General features: G+C 42.1%; 1 protein-coding gene across 2 annotated transcripts in view; it reads left to right on the forward strand.

The window, feature by feature from the left end:
* The window catches only part of fam160a2 (family with sequence similarity 160 member A2), a 29,483-nt gene extending 14,534 nt beyond the window's left edge, over nt 1–14,949 (forward strand). Inside the window, exons 5-13 of one of the 2 annotated variants that reach the window (XM_036139008.1) lie at nt 1,170–1,415; nt 1,528–1,554; nt 1,753–1,920; nt 2,462–2,541; nt 3,266–3,435; nt 3,725–5,077; nt 7,907–8,085; nt 8,457–8,619; nt 10,102–14,949. In XM_036139008.1, the coding sequence (XP_035994901.1) occupies nt 1,170–1,415; nt 1,528–1,554; nt 1,753–1,920; nt 2,462–2,541; nt 3,266–3,435; nt 3,725–5,077; nt 7,907–8,085; nt 8,457–8,619; nt 10,102–10,406 (2,691 nt within the window). In that variant the 3' untranslated portion in view covers nt 10,407–14,949. The remainder of the gene's footprint in view (nt 1–1,169; nt 1,416–1,527; nt 1,555–1,752; nt 1,921–2,461; nt 2,542–3,265; nt 3,436–3,724; nt 5,078–7,906; nt 8,086–8,456; nt 8,620–10,101) is intronic. The other variant, XM_036139009.1, reaches the window with a different exon arrangement.
* The last annotated feature ends 369 nt before the right edge of the window (nt 14,950–15,318 follow it).

Below are 15,318 nucleotides of genomic sequence, written 5' to 3' on the forward strand. Positions count from 1 at the left end.
GTAAACATTTTGATCTCCTCTGGGGTTAATATATTAATTTTAAACGTTTGTAAAATGGGCTCTACATGGAACTGAATTCATATTCTTTGCTATTGTGCACAAAGCTAACGTAAAAAGCAGATTCTCATTCTGGGTGTCGTAGTGTTCTTTGCAGTTTTAGGAAAACATTGCAATACATAAACAGCTCAGTGTTCCGATGATGATATTTGCAAAGATTAATCCGGATCTTCCTCCCTACTATAAAAAACACTCTCCCTGAGCTATAGTGGTCCCCAGGCTCTGGATCAGGTGTGGACAGCGAAAGCTCATCCAAGTGGCAAGCAGAGTTTTAAAGTGTTATAGGCCAAAAATAACATCCAAGCAGTCCTTTGTGATGGATAATTTGGACTCATTGATATTACAGGGAAAATAATAATTTAGGATTGTGCTGCACCATTTTCAGTAATAATTATTATTGCAGTGCAGTTGCTATTAATCATGGCTACAGCTGCCTGGAGACATCAGAGCACATGTCTATGACACAGAGAAGCCTGGAGCTGCAGCAGCCAAAACGGTCTCCTTTTCATCATCAACCTCATTGTAAAGGGTGAAAGAAAAACCTTGACTGACTGGAAAAACCCAGATTCTATAGATGAGCAAAAAGGTACATGGTCTATAATACATTTTTGGAAGGAAGGCGATCGTTTTTAAAGATTAGCCGAGCTAAAATCAGCCCCTTGTTGGCAGACATAAAATGACTGTACGACCGTTATTACACATCGAGTTTAGTAGGAGACTCTGACTTCAAAGTATTAAAAGCGCAGCGATTATGATCTCAGTTTTAATACTTTGGAATGGATCTGGATGTTCCTACCTGTGAAATAATCATTTCATTGAACACTCAATATTATTCCCAAATTCTTTTGAGAAACTCTTTGGCTTATGTTGATTTATTTTGTGTTCTTACACATAATTGGTCAAACTCTGAAGGACATTTTGAACTTTTTTTCTTCTCTTCAGTTAAAATTCTAATATCTCATTTATTTTTACGTAACTTTAATTCAAATGGTAGTATTTTAATCAGTAATGTCATTTCATTTCTATAGGAATGATACAAATTTGAAGCCCCATTTTCTTTTCTATGTACCCTGTTTTACTGAATTGTTGCCAAATCTTTGCTTTTTCCCCAGGTGTTGGCGACGGGGCTCAGCGCCCTCTACTCCTCTCTGCCCAGGAAGATCGAAGTCCGAGGAGATGACTGGCATTCCCTGCGACGGGAGGACTGGATGGGCGTGTCGTCTCTCGTGCTTTTCATGAACTCCTTGGAGTTCTGCAACGCCGTGGTGCAGGTTGCACATCCCATGGTCCGCTCTCAGCTCCTGGATTACCTCCACAACGGCTTCCTCGTCCCCGTCATGGGCCCCGCCCTGCACAAGGTCAGAAAGGCCAACCCGTGGTCCTGTTTTAAAGTCCGTTTGCCAGAGCGCAGAATATTTGAACGGGAATAAATGAAAGCACCTTTGTTTTTGTTTTTTTACTTCTCTTCAGCTACGCGCTGATGCTCTCGTGTTTGAGGTGAACTGGCAAAAGACGTGGAAGTTTAGAATTGAATTTTCTTTGTTTTGCTTGGTGTTGATGAATCAGAGGATGAGTCAGCAATTATTTCACACTGAAGAAACTGTCGTTAGATTTGTCACATTGTTCTCGCAGCAACATTTGTGTGTGTGTGTGTGTGTGTGTGTGTGTGTGTGTGTGTGTGTGTGTGTTTCGTAGTCGTCGGTGGACGAGATGATAGCCAGCACCGCCTACCTGGACCTTTTCTTGCGCAGCGTAACGGAAACATCGCTCCTCAAAACCTTCCTGCGCTTCATCCTGCTGCATCGCCATGACAATGACACCATCCTGGACACGCTGCTCACGCGCATCAGCAGCAATTCAAGGGTCTGTATGCATGCGTTTATGCGTCTGAAGGAGCCCGGAGGCTTTAAAATGAGCACAGTTGTGTGGGTGGCGAGTGGGCTGAGGGCAAAATCTGAAAGTAGAAAAGCGAGGCTTCTGGTTTCTAGGAACAAAAACGAAAACTAAATCTCTCCACGTCTGCGGCAACAACCTACTTTTGTGCTGGGTCTTGTTTAAATTCAGAAATATAGGTCTCGGTTGAGATGTCTGCTCCTAGCATGTAATCTATGTAAAAATAGAAAAAGATCAAGATTGACGGGATGTTTAGGAAGATAATAAAGGGATGTAATTTTATCATACTTTATTATCTTCACAGTTAATAATTTGGAAGTTAAAGTTGGTTAGATGTCTTGAGAGGTCAACAATAGATAAACAGAAATGATTAACTTTATTTGAAGCTTTTTAGTCGTGATTGTGTTTTATTTTTCTGCTGTTGTTCCTTAAGACCAAAGTAAACGGACCTGTGTATGTAGATGATCTCCGTTTATGACTCTGTGCTCATCGGTTTCCTTATTTTTTGTAGCTCTGCATGGTCTCATTGAGTCTCTTCAGGACTCTCCTGTCCCTGCATTGTGAAGACATCATGCTGCAGCTCGTTCTCAGGTATATCTGAGTTTTCCTAAGCATTAATGTAAGGGGAACATTGACGCCTTCAGCTCATTAGATGAGAGGATGTGTGATATTGGGTTCTCTAAGACAAGATGAGATTTTTAGTAGTTTTAAGAGAACTAAGAATTCTCTTTTATACAAACACGAAAAAATAAATGTTTCACAAATTAAAAACAGTGTTTTTAAAGGATCTGTTATCAGCGTAGAAAATCCAGTCCATGTTTGACTTCAAATCATAGGTTTTGCTCAAGAAAACCCTCGTATTTCCCCCTTTTTCTGGTCTCAGATCAGTTTTCCCAGCCCCTTCTGCTAAAAGACATCCCCACAGCATGATGCTGCCTCCACCATCTTTCACTGTGGGAATGGTGTTATTGGGGTGATGGAATGTGTTGGGTTTGCACCACATATAGCATTTTTCTTGGTGGCCAAAGGTTAAAGTCGCCCATGTGCCTTTTGGCAAAATGAAAACGTGCCTTCTTATTGTTAACACCAAGTAGTGGCTTTTTTTTGGCCACTCCTCCATAAAGCGCAGCTCTATGGAGCGTAAAGCTTATTGTGGGGAATGTAACACAATGGGTAAAAAGCAAAGGGCTGTGAAGACTTTGGGAAGGCACCATATATGCCGTGTATATGTGCTGTATATTTTTATTGTATGGATCAAGAACTACAAAAAAAAAAAAAAAAATCATTACAAGCTCTGTGTCTGTTTTGCTCGCAGGTATCTTCTGCCCTGTACCCATGTAATGCTGAGTCAGCGTCGGGCTATCAGGGAGACAGACATGTACGGGAAGTCGGCGAACAAGTTCCTGTCGCTGATCCCCGAGTGCTGTCGCCTGAATGCAGCGAGCTCCGCCGACCGGGACGACGACAATCCATTCTGGGGCAAAGGTGAGCACCAAACACCCGGGGGACAGGAAAGGGTCACACATCAGCAGGAAAACGATTTCAAACTCTCTCATATGGATTGACTTTTCTTGAATAATGAAACATTTATAGGTTAAGAATGTTGTATTTAGTTTGTTTACACATTGATGACATCCGGTGAACAATATTGCAAAAAACTAGCCTGGACACCCAAACTCTAGTATCAGATTCTGCCTCATTTTAATGCATTTTTTTAAATAATATTTTTTATTTGATGTTATTTTTTGGGGGGGGTTTCCTGTGTTTTCCACAGTACTGAGCAATCCGAGCACTGAAGCTCCAGCTCCAGCCAGACCTAGCACCCCTTCCCGCTTATCGTTCTTCATGCGGCAGCAGAGCAGCGGTGGGGGACCAGGAGGAGGGGGCTCCTCTAACCCCACCACCACGGACCCGTTGCACTCGGGTCCCTCCGCCTCCCACCCTTTGTCCCCCGACAGTCCCATGCACCAGCAGCACACCCACACAGACTGTCTGGAGTGGGACGCGGGCTACCTGGAGTACCTCAAGGATGCGCGTCGGGGTATCGAGCATTGCTCCTGGGCCTGCCGCGATTGGTCCGCACCTTACGATGGGGAAAACCCCTCCCCGAGCACAGCCCCTCCGCCTCCGCCTCCTCCCACCTCCAACCCCTCCATGGCAATGTTCCCTGAGCACTTTTCTTTCCAGCACGGCGGAAGCAGTAGCACTCCTCCCGCCCAGCAGAGGGCTGCCATCGTGGCGGCAGCGCGGTCCGAATGGAGCAGTTCGGACCGGGACAGCGGCGAGTGGGACGTCACGATAGGCAAGAACAGCTGCATCAGCCTCACGCCACGCTCCAAGAAGCGCACCCTCCAGACGGAGGAGCTCCTTCCTAAATCCGTGCCCCCTCTTGTCCCGTCCTCATCTGCGGCCTCCTCTTTGTCAGCTTCACACTCCGCCTCTTCCCCAAGTCAGCACATTTCCACGTCCAACATCACTGTGAGCTACCAGCCGCTGTACAATGGAACAATCAGGCAGGGGGACGGCTGTTCAGACAGCCGGGATCGAGGGCTAGAAGTGAAGAAAGTCAAAAGAGACTTGGGGGAGCAGCAGCTCTTAGACGAGAACGCCAATCAAAACGGATCTCCCGTCCCCTACCCCGCCCCCCAGTCTATTTTCAGCACCAGGAACAGCGGCGACGTGAAATCTCTCCAGTTTCCTGCCCAGGCCTCCACCCCTGACACCAAACAGCTGACCAACAACACCTCAGGCCCACACAGCACATCCTCAGATCTTCCAGAAACCACCCAGTCACAGAAATCGGTGGAGCGGCTCATCGAAGAGCTGCTGGAACAGGCTCCGGACGACCCCCAGCTCCCCGCCGATGCCAACGGTCAGGGCATCAGCATCGAGGCCTTCACCCAGGAGCTGAGGGAGCTTGAAGACCGGGTGAAGGAGCGGAGCCAAGCCGCCTGCCAGCAGTCCGACGCAGCTACCGACTCCCTGTCCGCGGAGCAACAGGAGGAGGAGCAGCTATCCGCAACCCTCAATGCAAAACTAGCCGGTGACGTCAAGGGGGAGGGATCTGAGGTGGGAGTCTGTAGTCCTGCCAGATCGCTTAACCAGCCTGCCTCGCAACCATACACAGGTGAGTTATTCTGTCGGCGGAGGCATTTTTCTATGCTCTGTGGTTGTATTTTTGATTCATACCACCCTGAGTCTTGTCTTAGTTGTCCATATCACCAGAAAAGGCTTTATCCCCTCTAGCAATATTGCATCTGATTTGTTGTTGTTCATCTTCCTACGTCTGCGTCCACTTCCTGAATCTGGTATGTTTAATTATGTTGTGTTAGAGCCATGACTATAAAGTAATAAATGGCAAAAACAAAGAGAAGTAGTATTTAGGAGGCCTTTCCAGTGCTTTGCAAAGGTATTCACACAAGTTTGTCCCATTGCAAAAAGCATCACATAAGATTTTATGACACTGATAGTAGTGCAAAATTATGAAGTGGATAGAAAATGATCCATGTTTTACAAAGGTTTTATTTTTTTTACTCTTGAGACCAGAGTCTTCAGAAGTCAACTAATGGTAAATGGTGTCCACACTGCAAAAACGGAACTAGAAATAAGTAAAATGTTCTTAAAATCTGTGTATTTGTCCTTGATTTGAGCAGGTAAATAAGATGATTTGCCAATGGAATAAGAATTTTGCACTTAAAATAGGAACAATTCATCTCCATCATCTTATTTCAAGTGCCGTATGTCTAATTATCTTATTTTAGGGATCAAAATACTCATTCCATTGGCAGATAATCTTATTTACCTGCTCAAATCAAGGATAAATACACTAATTTTAAGAACATTTTACTTATTTTTAGATCCGTTTTTGCAGTGCATAAAACACAGGGTTTCTCCCAGATAATGGGCTAACCCTACGCTAATAACAGCTGGTGTGTTCGCTATTTCGGCCGGGGGGTTTTCTCCTGGACGGGAACTTTACTCACAGTTTTATGTCGCTCTCAAACACCGACGCATTTAAAATAAACAGATGACGCTTAGCCTGGCGGAGGGGCCAGTTAAGCCTGGTGGCTTATAATACGCAGGGGGAAACCTTGAAACACTTTTCCAAGCTTCAAACAGCTCTCAGAGCACAGTTCATTCCCTCCTCTGGAAATTATTTAAAAAATAGTACAGCTTCAAACCTACCAAGACTTGGTATGGACTGGCAGGCCAAGGAGAGCATCAGTCAGGGAGGCTCAGGAAAAGCTGCAGAGTTGTCTGCAGGACAGCTTCTAGTTGTGCGCTCATCAAATCTGGTCTTATGGAAGAGACATAGTGACGATGGCATCATGTATGCCTCTCTTGAGCAGGACATGGAGGGAAGGGACAGGAAAGCTGGTCAGAGTGTATGGGAGGAGCAGCAGCTGTCTCAGAGTGTCAGTGGGGTCATTCAGCAGAGGAAGCTCATTTCACCCGCTTCTATCTGGGATCTTATTTCGTTCAGGATCCATATCTCATGACCGTAGGTGGGGGGCAGAACATAGACCGTTAAATTGGGAGCTTATTTCTTTGCTTGGCTCTTTCTTCAGCTAAAACAGACCAGAATACCTGAAGCACTGCAGGTTAGACCTCAAACCGTCTCCTCCTTCTCTCGTCTCTAAAAGCTACTGCCCCCTGTCGGCGATTAGAGGCCTCTGCACCCTTTTCCATTCTTTACCCCGGAGCAGCAATCACACATAGAACAACTTCTTTTGAAGGAATGATTCATAACAGAAACTCTATTTTAACACTTTTATTCTAAACAAGACAGCGAAATGGTGACAGATCAGCACTAAGGCTCTTGACGGGTATTGACATGTGGAAAAAGGGATGAGAAAGAGCGAATTAGCTTCTATAAAGCCAAGCAGTTGCTCCAGGCTCCTCCCCATTGTCGTCAGTAGAAACTGTTCACCATTTGGGTTTTATCTGCTAGATTATTGTGTCTAAGACTGTCTAAGGGACCATGCTTCCCCGAGATGACTAGTCACTCTCTTTATCAATCCCTTTGTCCATATCTATCTGTGTCTTATCTGAGTGTCTGTAGGAGTCATCTGGTATTTTCCCAATAACTGCTTTCAACAGCGCTAACAACCTGTCGCTTCATGTAATATCTAACAACAGCTTTGTAAAAATTGTACAAACACAAATCTGAATTTGTGGCATATATTTGTATTCAGCCTCCTCAGTTTTTTGTTAAACCGCCTTTTGCTGCAGTCACAGCTGTAAGGCCTTTAGGGTGTGTGTGTCTGAAGGGTTTGAACTGGAACCCTTTAGAAACGCACCCTAAGAGGAACAGACTTTTATTTATTTTATTATTTTTGACAGAGTAGCTCAAGCTGCAAATCTGTGAACATCTGTTTCAGTATATCCGTGAGGCCAATGTACCGATTGGACGTATGTTGTGACTTTGACTGGGCTGCTGTGATATATGAATGGACTCTGATCTAAACGGTTCTAGTGTAGCTCTGCTTGTGTTGGTTTGTGTTGTCCTGCTGGAAGGTGAACTTCAGCCTCAGTCTCAACTCTTCTACAGCCTCTCCCCATCTTCACATCAATGCTGACCGGCTTCTCTGTCTCTGCCGATGAAAAGCATCCCCACATCCTTCAGAGGCAGAACAGGCTACTAATAGAAAACTGAATATACATCGAGATAGGCTCATGTCTGCCAGTTTCTTATAGGGTTGCCTAGCTACAGAAGCCAACAGATTACACATAATCCTCTCCTTAAGGACTTGGACATCCGGCAGGGACACATTATAACAGCCTGTTAGGTCTTAAGATGTTCACCTGAATGAAGGAACCTCTAGTTTGTATTTTATATTGAGAAACAAAAACTGGAAAACTAATGTGAAAGAAAAAATAAAATTGTTTGTTTTTCAAGTTGCTTCCCTGCGTTCCATCTTTCCAATCGGCAGTGTTCCCGTTCTTCTCTCTGCAGGCCCGTTTATGGTGGTTCTGTTTGCCAAGCTTGAAAACATGCTCCAAAACTCTTTGTACGTCAACATCCTGCTCACTGGCATCGTAGCCCAGCTGGCCTGTTATCCTCAACCCCTCCTCCGCTCCTTCCTGCTCAACACCAACATGGTCTTCCAGCCCAGCGTCAAGTCACTGATCCAGGTACACCGATTCCGACAACACCTGAAACGCCTTGAGGGCCCACTATGGCCTGAATTGGGCCCTGGGTCTGCTTAGTCCTGGCTGATTGAAGGACCGGTTCTGTTTGTTCTCAAGAGACCTTGTTTTCCAACTCCTACCTTGTTCTCTTTGAAGCCAGATTTTTAAAAACATTCAGTTTACTAAAGTATTCAAAGTGGTTCTCCTCGTTGCAACTTTAATTGGACTCAAACTCCAATCTTAGCTGACATCTGTAAACATTAGCTATTGGCAGACTTCAGGTGGAAAGTCACTGACCAAACAAACGTAATCTGCCAAACTGACTTTAAAGGATCCATTTCAAAACAAACCCTTTGTTCTGTTCCTGGCCTCAGGTTTTAGGTTCTGTGAAGAACCGCATTGAGGCGTTTGCAGCTTCTCACGAAGACTTCCCCGCCATGCTGAGGAAAGCCCAGCAGTACCTGGTGGCTCGAGGGAAAGTGGACTGGACGGACATGTCTGCAGCAGTTCCCCCGCTGCGGCGCTCTGATTCGCTGAGTGAGTTTGACCTAATCAATTTTATTATCCATCTCTTTTATTATCCATCTCTTTTCAACAGATTTGTTCACTTTCAGGGGCTGAACCAGTCATCGCTGTTTAGATTAATGTAATGCATCTGAAAAAAGCAGATTTGGTCTAAAACCTTTTTTGTTATTAATAATTTATTTCAAACACGCATGTCAAGGTTAACATCATGCTCTGTCGTTTTAGTCCCCGATATCGGTGCAAATCATTTAAGAATATAGATTTGCCAAAGCCAAGAGCAAGTCTGAAACTAAATTACATTTAATAAAATCAGTGGGATTTATATGCTTGAAATCTGAGTAACTCTAAGTTGCAGTAAAGCAAACATTTCATCAGTTTGTCATGGTATTTATCTGAACTTTCCTCATGTAACTCACCAGTGACAGTCAGGACGCTGCAGTTTCGGTTTTTCCTCAATAGTGACAGATATTTTCCTCCTGTTTCTAAAGACACGTCTGATTGGACGTATTCAGCTACCCTCTATAATCGCATATTTGCTCCTGCTGCAGAGCAGGTTGGAGTGTTTGGCTAATGCTAGCAAGTTCATTCTCTGTTTTGATACGACTTGTCAAAAATCAAAAATAAAATTAACTGAAAAATTGATGCCGCATGGCTCGCTAGGGATGTGGCAGATATAAAACCAGAGATGGTACACCAAAAACAGGTATCAGGACTTTGATTTCAATCATTTAATAATAAAATGAACACAACCTTAATCCTATTGTTTTGGCCCATCCCCAATATAGATGATTGCAAATTGCTCCTTTCTGGACTTGTCTCAGTAGTAATAATTGGTTGAGCCACAGAGCTCAGGCTGACCGCAGACCGCCGTTATCAGCTTTCCTTCTGTGTTGAATGAAAATTGCAGCATCTGCGCCACAGTCACACGTCACAGCCACATCCAGTTCCTGATTGGTTGTTGCGGCGCGACAAGAAACAAAAGTTCAGATTTTTCAACTCCAGCAACTCTCTTCATATCCCTCACAGGCTTTGTTTCATTCTGGCTTCGCTTTAATTGCCAAAATTGCAATACTGCTCAATGTGAACGCACCTTTAAAGTAATTATTTGCTAAATGCCACGTATGAATCGGCGACTTGTAAAACGGCAACAAAACAAACTGTGAACATTGTCTGTGGTTAAGGACAAGGTGTTAAATAGGTTTTTCATTTATTCAAAAACAAGACAAACCTCAACGTGTTACAGGCTAAGACAGCATGAAATGAAAGCTTACTTAAATAGATTTCTTTTTTTAAAATGAATATAATGTTCAAATGCTAAAAATAGCAGTGAAATGAGTTTTTACCCCACTGTTAAAATAGAAAAAGGTTTTCAGTCTTGTTTTGTGATACGAGGAACCTAGAGAGAAAGTTTCAGGTAAAAGTAATTGCTAAAGGTTTATGAACGCTTTAAAATTTGGTTCATGACGGTTCCTCTCTCACGTTTTTACATTCCAGTAAAAAGCCGAAAGCCGTCTCTTGGAGACCTGATCCTCCGACACACCAACAGTCCCACCCGGGCGCGGCACGCGGCTCAGCTGGCGCTGGCCCACGTCCGGGACGGCGGCCAATCACTGCACAGCGCTCTGTTCCGGGGTGGCGGCGGCTCGTCCGGGCTGGAGAAGCAGGCCGAGGCGCTGCGGGTGAAAAACGCCGTCTACTGCGCGGTGATTTTCTGCGAGTTCCTCAAAGAGCTGGCAGCCATGGCTCAAGAGCACGCCGTCACTTTACCTTTCCCTCGGAGCCAGAAGGCGGAGGAATAGATGGCTAAACGCAAACCCTTGAAACCTGGCTCTGGCTTCCACTTTTTTTTCTTTCTTTTTTTTTTTTGAAGCTGTAAAATGTGTTTCTCCCCCCTCATCAGACTTTCAGTCGCTGAAATAATCATCTGTCAACGGCGTAGGCAGGAAAACAGGAGGGAAGCAGTGGCATTTTTCTACCAAAATGATTAGAAGATACTGAATCAGCTATTCCAGTCCTTTACCTGAAGACCTTGTGCATATCATGTATTTACATTCTGTACACAGGAAGTCTCAGTAAACACTTGGGAGCTTGTAAATACACATACCATGCCGTGGTGTCAGTAGACCACAGATTAAAAAGAGTAGGTGCACACATTGGTGCTAGTTCATACTCCTCGTGTTTTGGTTTGTAAGGGTGCTCTCAGGTAGCACCGACACGAAGGTCACCTCCTCAAACAAGACGACACCAAATATTTCTTGGCCCGGGGAAGCATTGAAGGTAAATGAGAGTCGACATCCGTGCGTCAAGCTCGTCTTAGCTTTCATCCTTTTTGTTTTTATCTTTTTATTTAGGACCGGGCCAACAAAAGGCCAGGTCCGTCTTTGTGGAAAAAAGTCAGTCCGTGGTTTTGAAAAGCAAAATTATAAACTGGAAAAACAAAGATTGGAAGAGATTTCTTTTCTGTAACGGAATTACAAAATGTACTGGAAAGTATTAGATAATTAATGCCATTTTAAAATTTTTGTAATGTTTTTTTTTTTGTTTTTTTTTTTCTTCTAATTTGCACCATTTACTTGACATATCAGCAGCATGTGGGCGTAGGCATGTGCCATTGTGTAAGTTTATTTTAATGAAGGCCTCCTTTCCAAAGGGGGACGCCAGTTCTTGGGGCTATTAGTGAGTCATCAGGCCGTAGCCATAAAAGAAGCTGGGACGGAAAAAAAGACGGCACTGTGTGAAGTCAATTTTTTTCCTTAATTTTTAAGAGATCTGCCAGTTAGCATTGTTTATTTTCTAAGGAAGCTGGGCATATTTTCAATCCACTTGGAATTGGTTAAAAAAATCTCTTGAGGCATTCAACGTTCTCAGTGTTTTTTTTTATTTTTTTTTTTTTTTTTTTATAAGCGAGCTGCAAATTAAGGTTTGAAGAAGCCATCTCTATTCATTTTTAACTTTTTTTTTTCTTTGTGTTTCTTGTTAAAAAGGCTGGACTGATTGAAGGTTTTGTCTTGAAAATTAACATGCTGCTATATATGTTTAATTTCAACACTAACATTGGTTTAATTCGTGTCATAGCTACTGTTTCTTTGGTTTGTTGTTAGGTACCAGATATAAATGTGCATGTAAGGATGTTGAATTGCTGTAGCCACGAGTGATCAGCATCTATTTTTTTTCATGAGACATCCAAGGTTGAATTAAGTTGCAGGTTTTCAGTGTTAAAAGCTTTTGCCAAGTTTTCCCTACATTTACCCAAAATCTGTTAATTTCTCGGTTGTTTTTTATTAAATATCTGGTGTTTTTTGCACTTTTATTAAGAAAATGATACATTGTTTTTTTGTTTTTTTAAATAGAGATGCACCTATCTGAACTTTTTGGCTAATTTTTGACCTCTGGTTTTTGTGAAGCCTATCCATCAATTTTGTTCCTATCGAATAGGTGTTAATTATAGAAAAAGATAGTTGCCGAGGCGGCGTCACATGGCGTAACAGAGCAGATGCTGTACAGCAGCATTTTACTAATATTTTCTAATCGCCTCCAAAAGAAAACCTGACATTTTAAATGTTTTCCGCGTCCTATTTTAGCAGCTAGCATGTTTAGCATGGCTAAAACTGCCGTCACTGTGTTTATACGTTTGTGGATGTAGAGCCTTAGAAACTGAGATTTCTGAAATGCTGAAAATATTTTCAAATCCAAAATGTTTCATTCTGAAGCTGAAGGCTCAAGTGAATAATAACGGAGCAACTTAGCATAATCCGTTAAGCCTTCCTGTTTTTTTTTGGTTACATCTTGTGCTCTCCTGCAGCCTGAATGAACACCACAGGCATGTCTGTGTTTTGATTTAGCATCGTAGCTTCTTAAAACTCTCTGCTTCTCTACGTTAGTGTTCAACGCCCCACTGATTCTGAAAATGGCCAAATATTCCCGGTGCATCTCTATTTTAAATTATCGATTTATTTTAAATTGCCTTTAGAGAACAGAGTGACACGATCATTTGTCTCAACTTTTTACCGTGGAACATGTTTCTTTGCACATACTAGCGTTCTCTTTCTCTAAACTCCTAGCAGCAGAGAAACTGCCTAATGTTCTGTAAAGTCTTTTTCTCTGAATTCATCTTTCATCTTTACCCTAAAACGGAGGCTTTTTCAGCTCGATAAAGCCACGTCTTTTATTATGTTTGTAAATTTGATACATCGTTACGCCACTTTTCTACTGACTTTCTAGGTCCATTTCACACCAGCTCTTAGTTTTTTATCGAACTGATACTAAAAAAGTTTCTGCATGCCACTCGGCCTGGTTTAGAGAAATGTAAGTTAATCCGTGTTTGTGCAGTAACAACGAGCTTCTGTGATGGAGGTCCATCCCTTTACCCGCGGAAGTGGGCGGAGAGAACACAGGCAGGTTTTTACTCTGAATGTTTCTCTTCACGTAGAAAGTTTACCCACTGCCACCCGTCCGCCCATCGCTTCATTGGTTCTGCTCTGCGGCCAGCGCCGTCGGCCCTCATCAGGTTCCTCCATTTGCACTCAAGATTGTGTTTTTTTTTTTTTAACTGACTTTTTTTTTACCACATTGACCCGATTGTAAATATGATTGTAAAGATTCTCAGTGGACTCGCCGTAGTGTCACTGGATCAGGCTCGATGTCGACCGAGCGCCTATTTACCATCGACGATCTGTTTCTCTTTGATGCATTCATGGACACCAAAGACAATCGCCTGAAACCCACAGCCCCCCCACGTCTACCCTCAGACGGTTGAATCCATACACTGTAATCAAGATTTTCCATGCAGGAATAATTCAACTTTTACGTTAACCTCTTTTTTTTTTTTTTTTTTTTTTTTTTTTTTTTAAAGAAAGTGCCAATTTTAAGTTTTCAGGTATAAAATAAACCAGACCGCCAATCATGTATGATTTTCTTTAAGTTACCTTTTTGAGTTTTGTATACACTCCCAGAGTCAAATCCCTCTTTTTACTTTATTTTTTGTTTAAACTAGTTATAAAATAAAGATGTTGGTTTATAAAGGAGACCTTTGATAAAAGGATAAATCCCATCAGGGACTTTGATGTCTTCCTAATCTGGATCTGTTTTTTTTTTTTTTTTTATTTTAACTAGCCTATGAAAAACTCAAGCAGAACAAAGTAGAAATAAGAAATGGCAAATTTAATCAAAGCTTCATTGTTCCTGTGATTCATTATTCAGATTTCCAATCATTGCCTCTCATTCTAAGGACTCCCAGCTATCAGTGTGTAAAAATAGAAAAGCCCAATATTGTGAACTCGCATTGGTAGTGGAGCGCCGCAAAAAGGGAACTAAAAATAAGTGAAATATTTCTTGAAATTAGTTTATTTGCCCTTGATTTGAGCAGGTAAATAAGATGATCTACCAATGGCATAAGATCTTCGCACTTAAAATAGGAACAATTCATCTCCATCTTATTTGATGTGCTGTTTAGCTGATTATCTTATTTTAGGGGTCAAATACTCACTGCAGAGAGTGCAGAACTCTGACCACTCCAGCTGAGCCTTTCCCTCATTTAGCTGAAGGTTCTTAGGTTTTTGTGGACTTCTTTCCCCACATTTAGACTTCAAAGATTTAAATAAGAAGCTTTATCTGTTTTTTTTTGTTTATTTTATCAGATTTTTTTTTTCCTTTTGATTAACTGACAAAGATGATGATGATTAGTGAACTCAAAGTTAGCGATCAGCACATTACGTGCCATGTTGCAGATTGTTACACATTTATACACTACAGATGATCTGTTCATCACAGTTTCTGGAGTTTAGTCTAAATTTAGAACATTTTGGCTTCTCTGCAAACATGCAAGCTTTTCCTGTCTGGTTGAATTTTAGCTTCACTTCTATTTAGATTGTTCGTTTCTAGCAGATGGAAAATGTACCTGAAGTGTATTTGTTTTATGGTCTGCTCGTACTGTACCATGTTTGATTTTTCCATCATGGGATGTCCACTGTCTTCTGTATCCTTTCTTGATCCAACTTTTCATCTCCTGTGCAATCTATGCAACAGTCGCTCTGGTATCCCTGCTTTTATAGCTGAATGATGACGTGGAAAGAATTTAACGTGTAAATACTGTGTTTAAAAAAAAAAAAAGAATAGCTCAATCAGATCAGTCGGTCTAAATGAGATGTGTTAAACATTGGGACAGAATGGAAATTGTTTTTAAATGATGTAATGATGAATGTTGTCGTAAATACTTTTTTATAACGGGAAATCGCTAGGAGAAATAAAAAAAACAAACAAAAAAATCATAGTGGGAAAGCTGTCAGAAGAACACTACAAAGGGAAGTTTTTATTAATTTATAAATTCATTGCTTAGCAATATCACATTCGTGTTGGTGTCATTTCTTTTTGTTGACTTTTGAAATAAATTATTCTTCAATGCAAACATGTACATCCTACATTAATCACACAGCTGTGAAGTAGTCTCATAGTTTTTTAGTTTATTTTTCCTGATTATTCTGATTATTTTAGAACAACTGCAGCAGCGTGAGCATGCTTTCTGGTCCGGTAGCTGGACTTGGACCATTCAGAGCAGATTGGACCTTGTGTTTTAGGAAGTGGGTTCAGCCTTTACAGCTTCTGCTTTTACAGGAAATGATAAATATGTGGAGGCTGCTTAGCACTTCAGATATATCCTGACTTCATCTGAGGGCCTTTGCCACCTTATGGACAGTCTAGCATTTTGTTTTTTAC

The sequence above is a fragment of the Fundulus heteroclitus genome, chromosome 7 (assembly GCF_011125445.2).
Source record: "Fundulus heteroclitus isolate FHET01 chromosome 7, MU-UCD_Fhet_4.1, whole genome shotgun sequence".
Taxonomy (NCBI): domain Eukaryota; kingdom Metazoa; phylum Chordata; class Actinopteri; order Cyprinodontiformes; family Fundulidae; genus Fundulus; species Fundulus heteroclitus.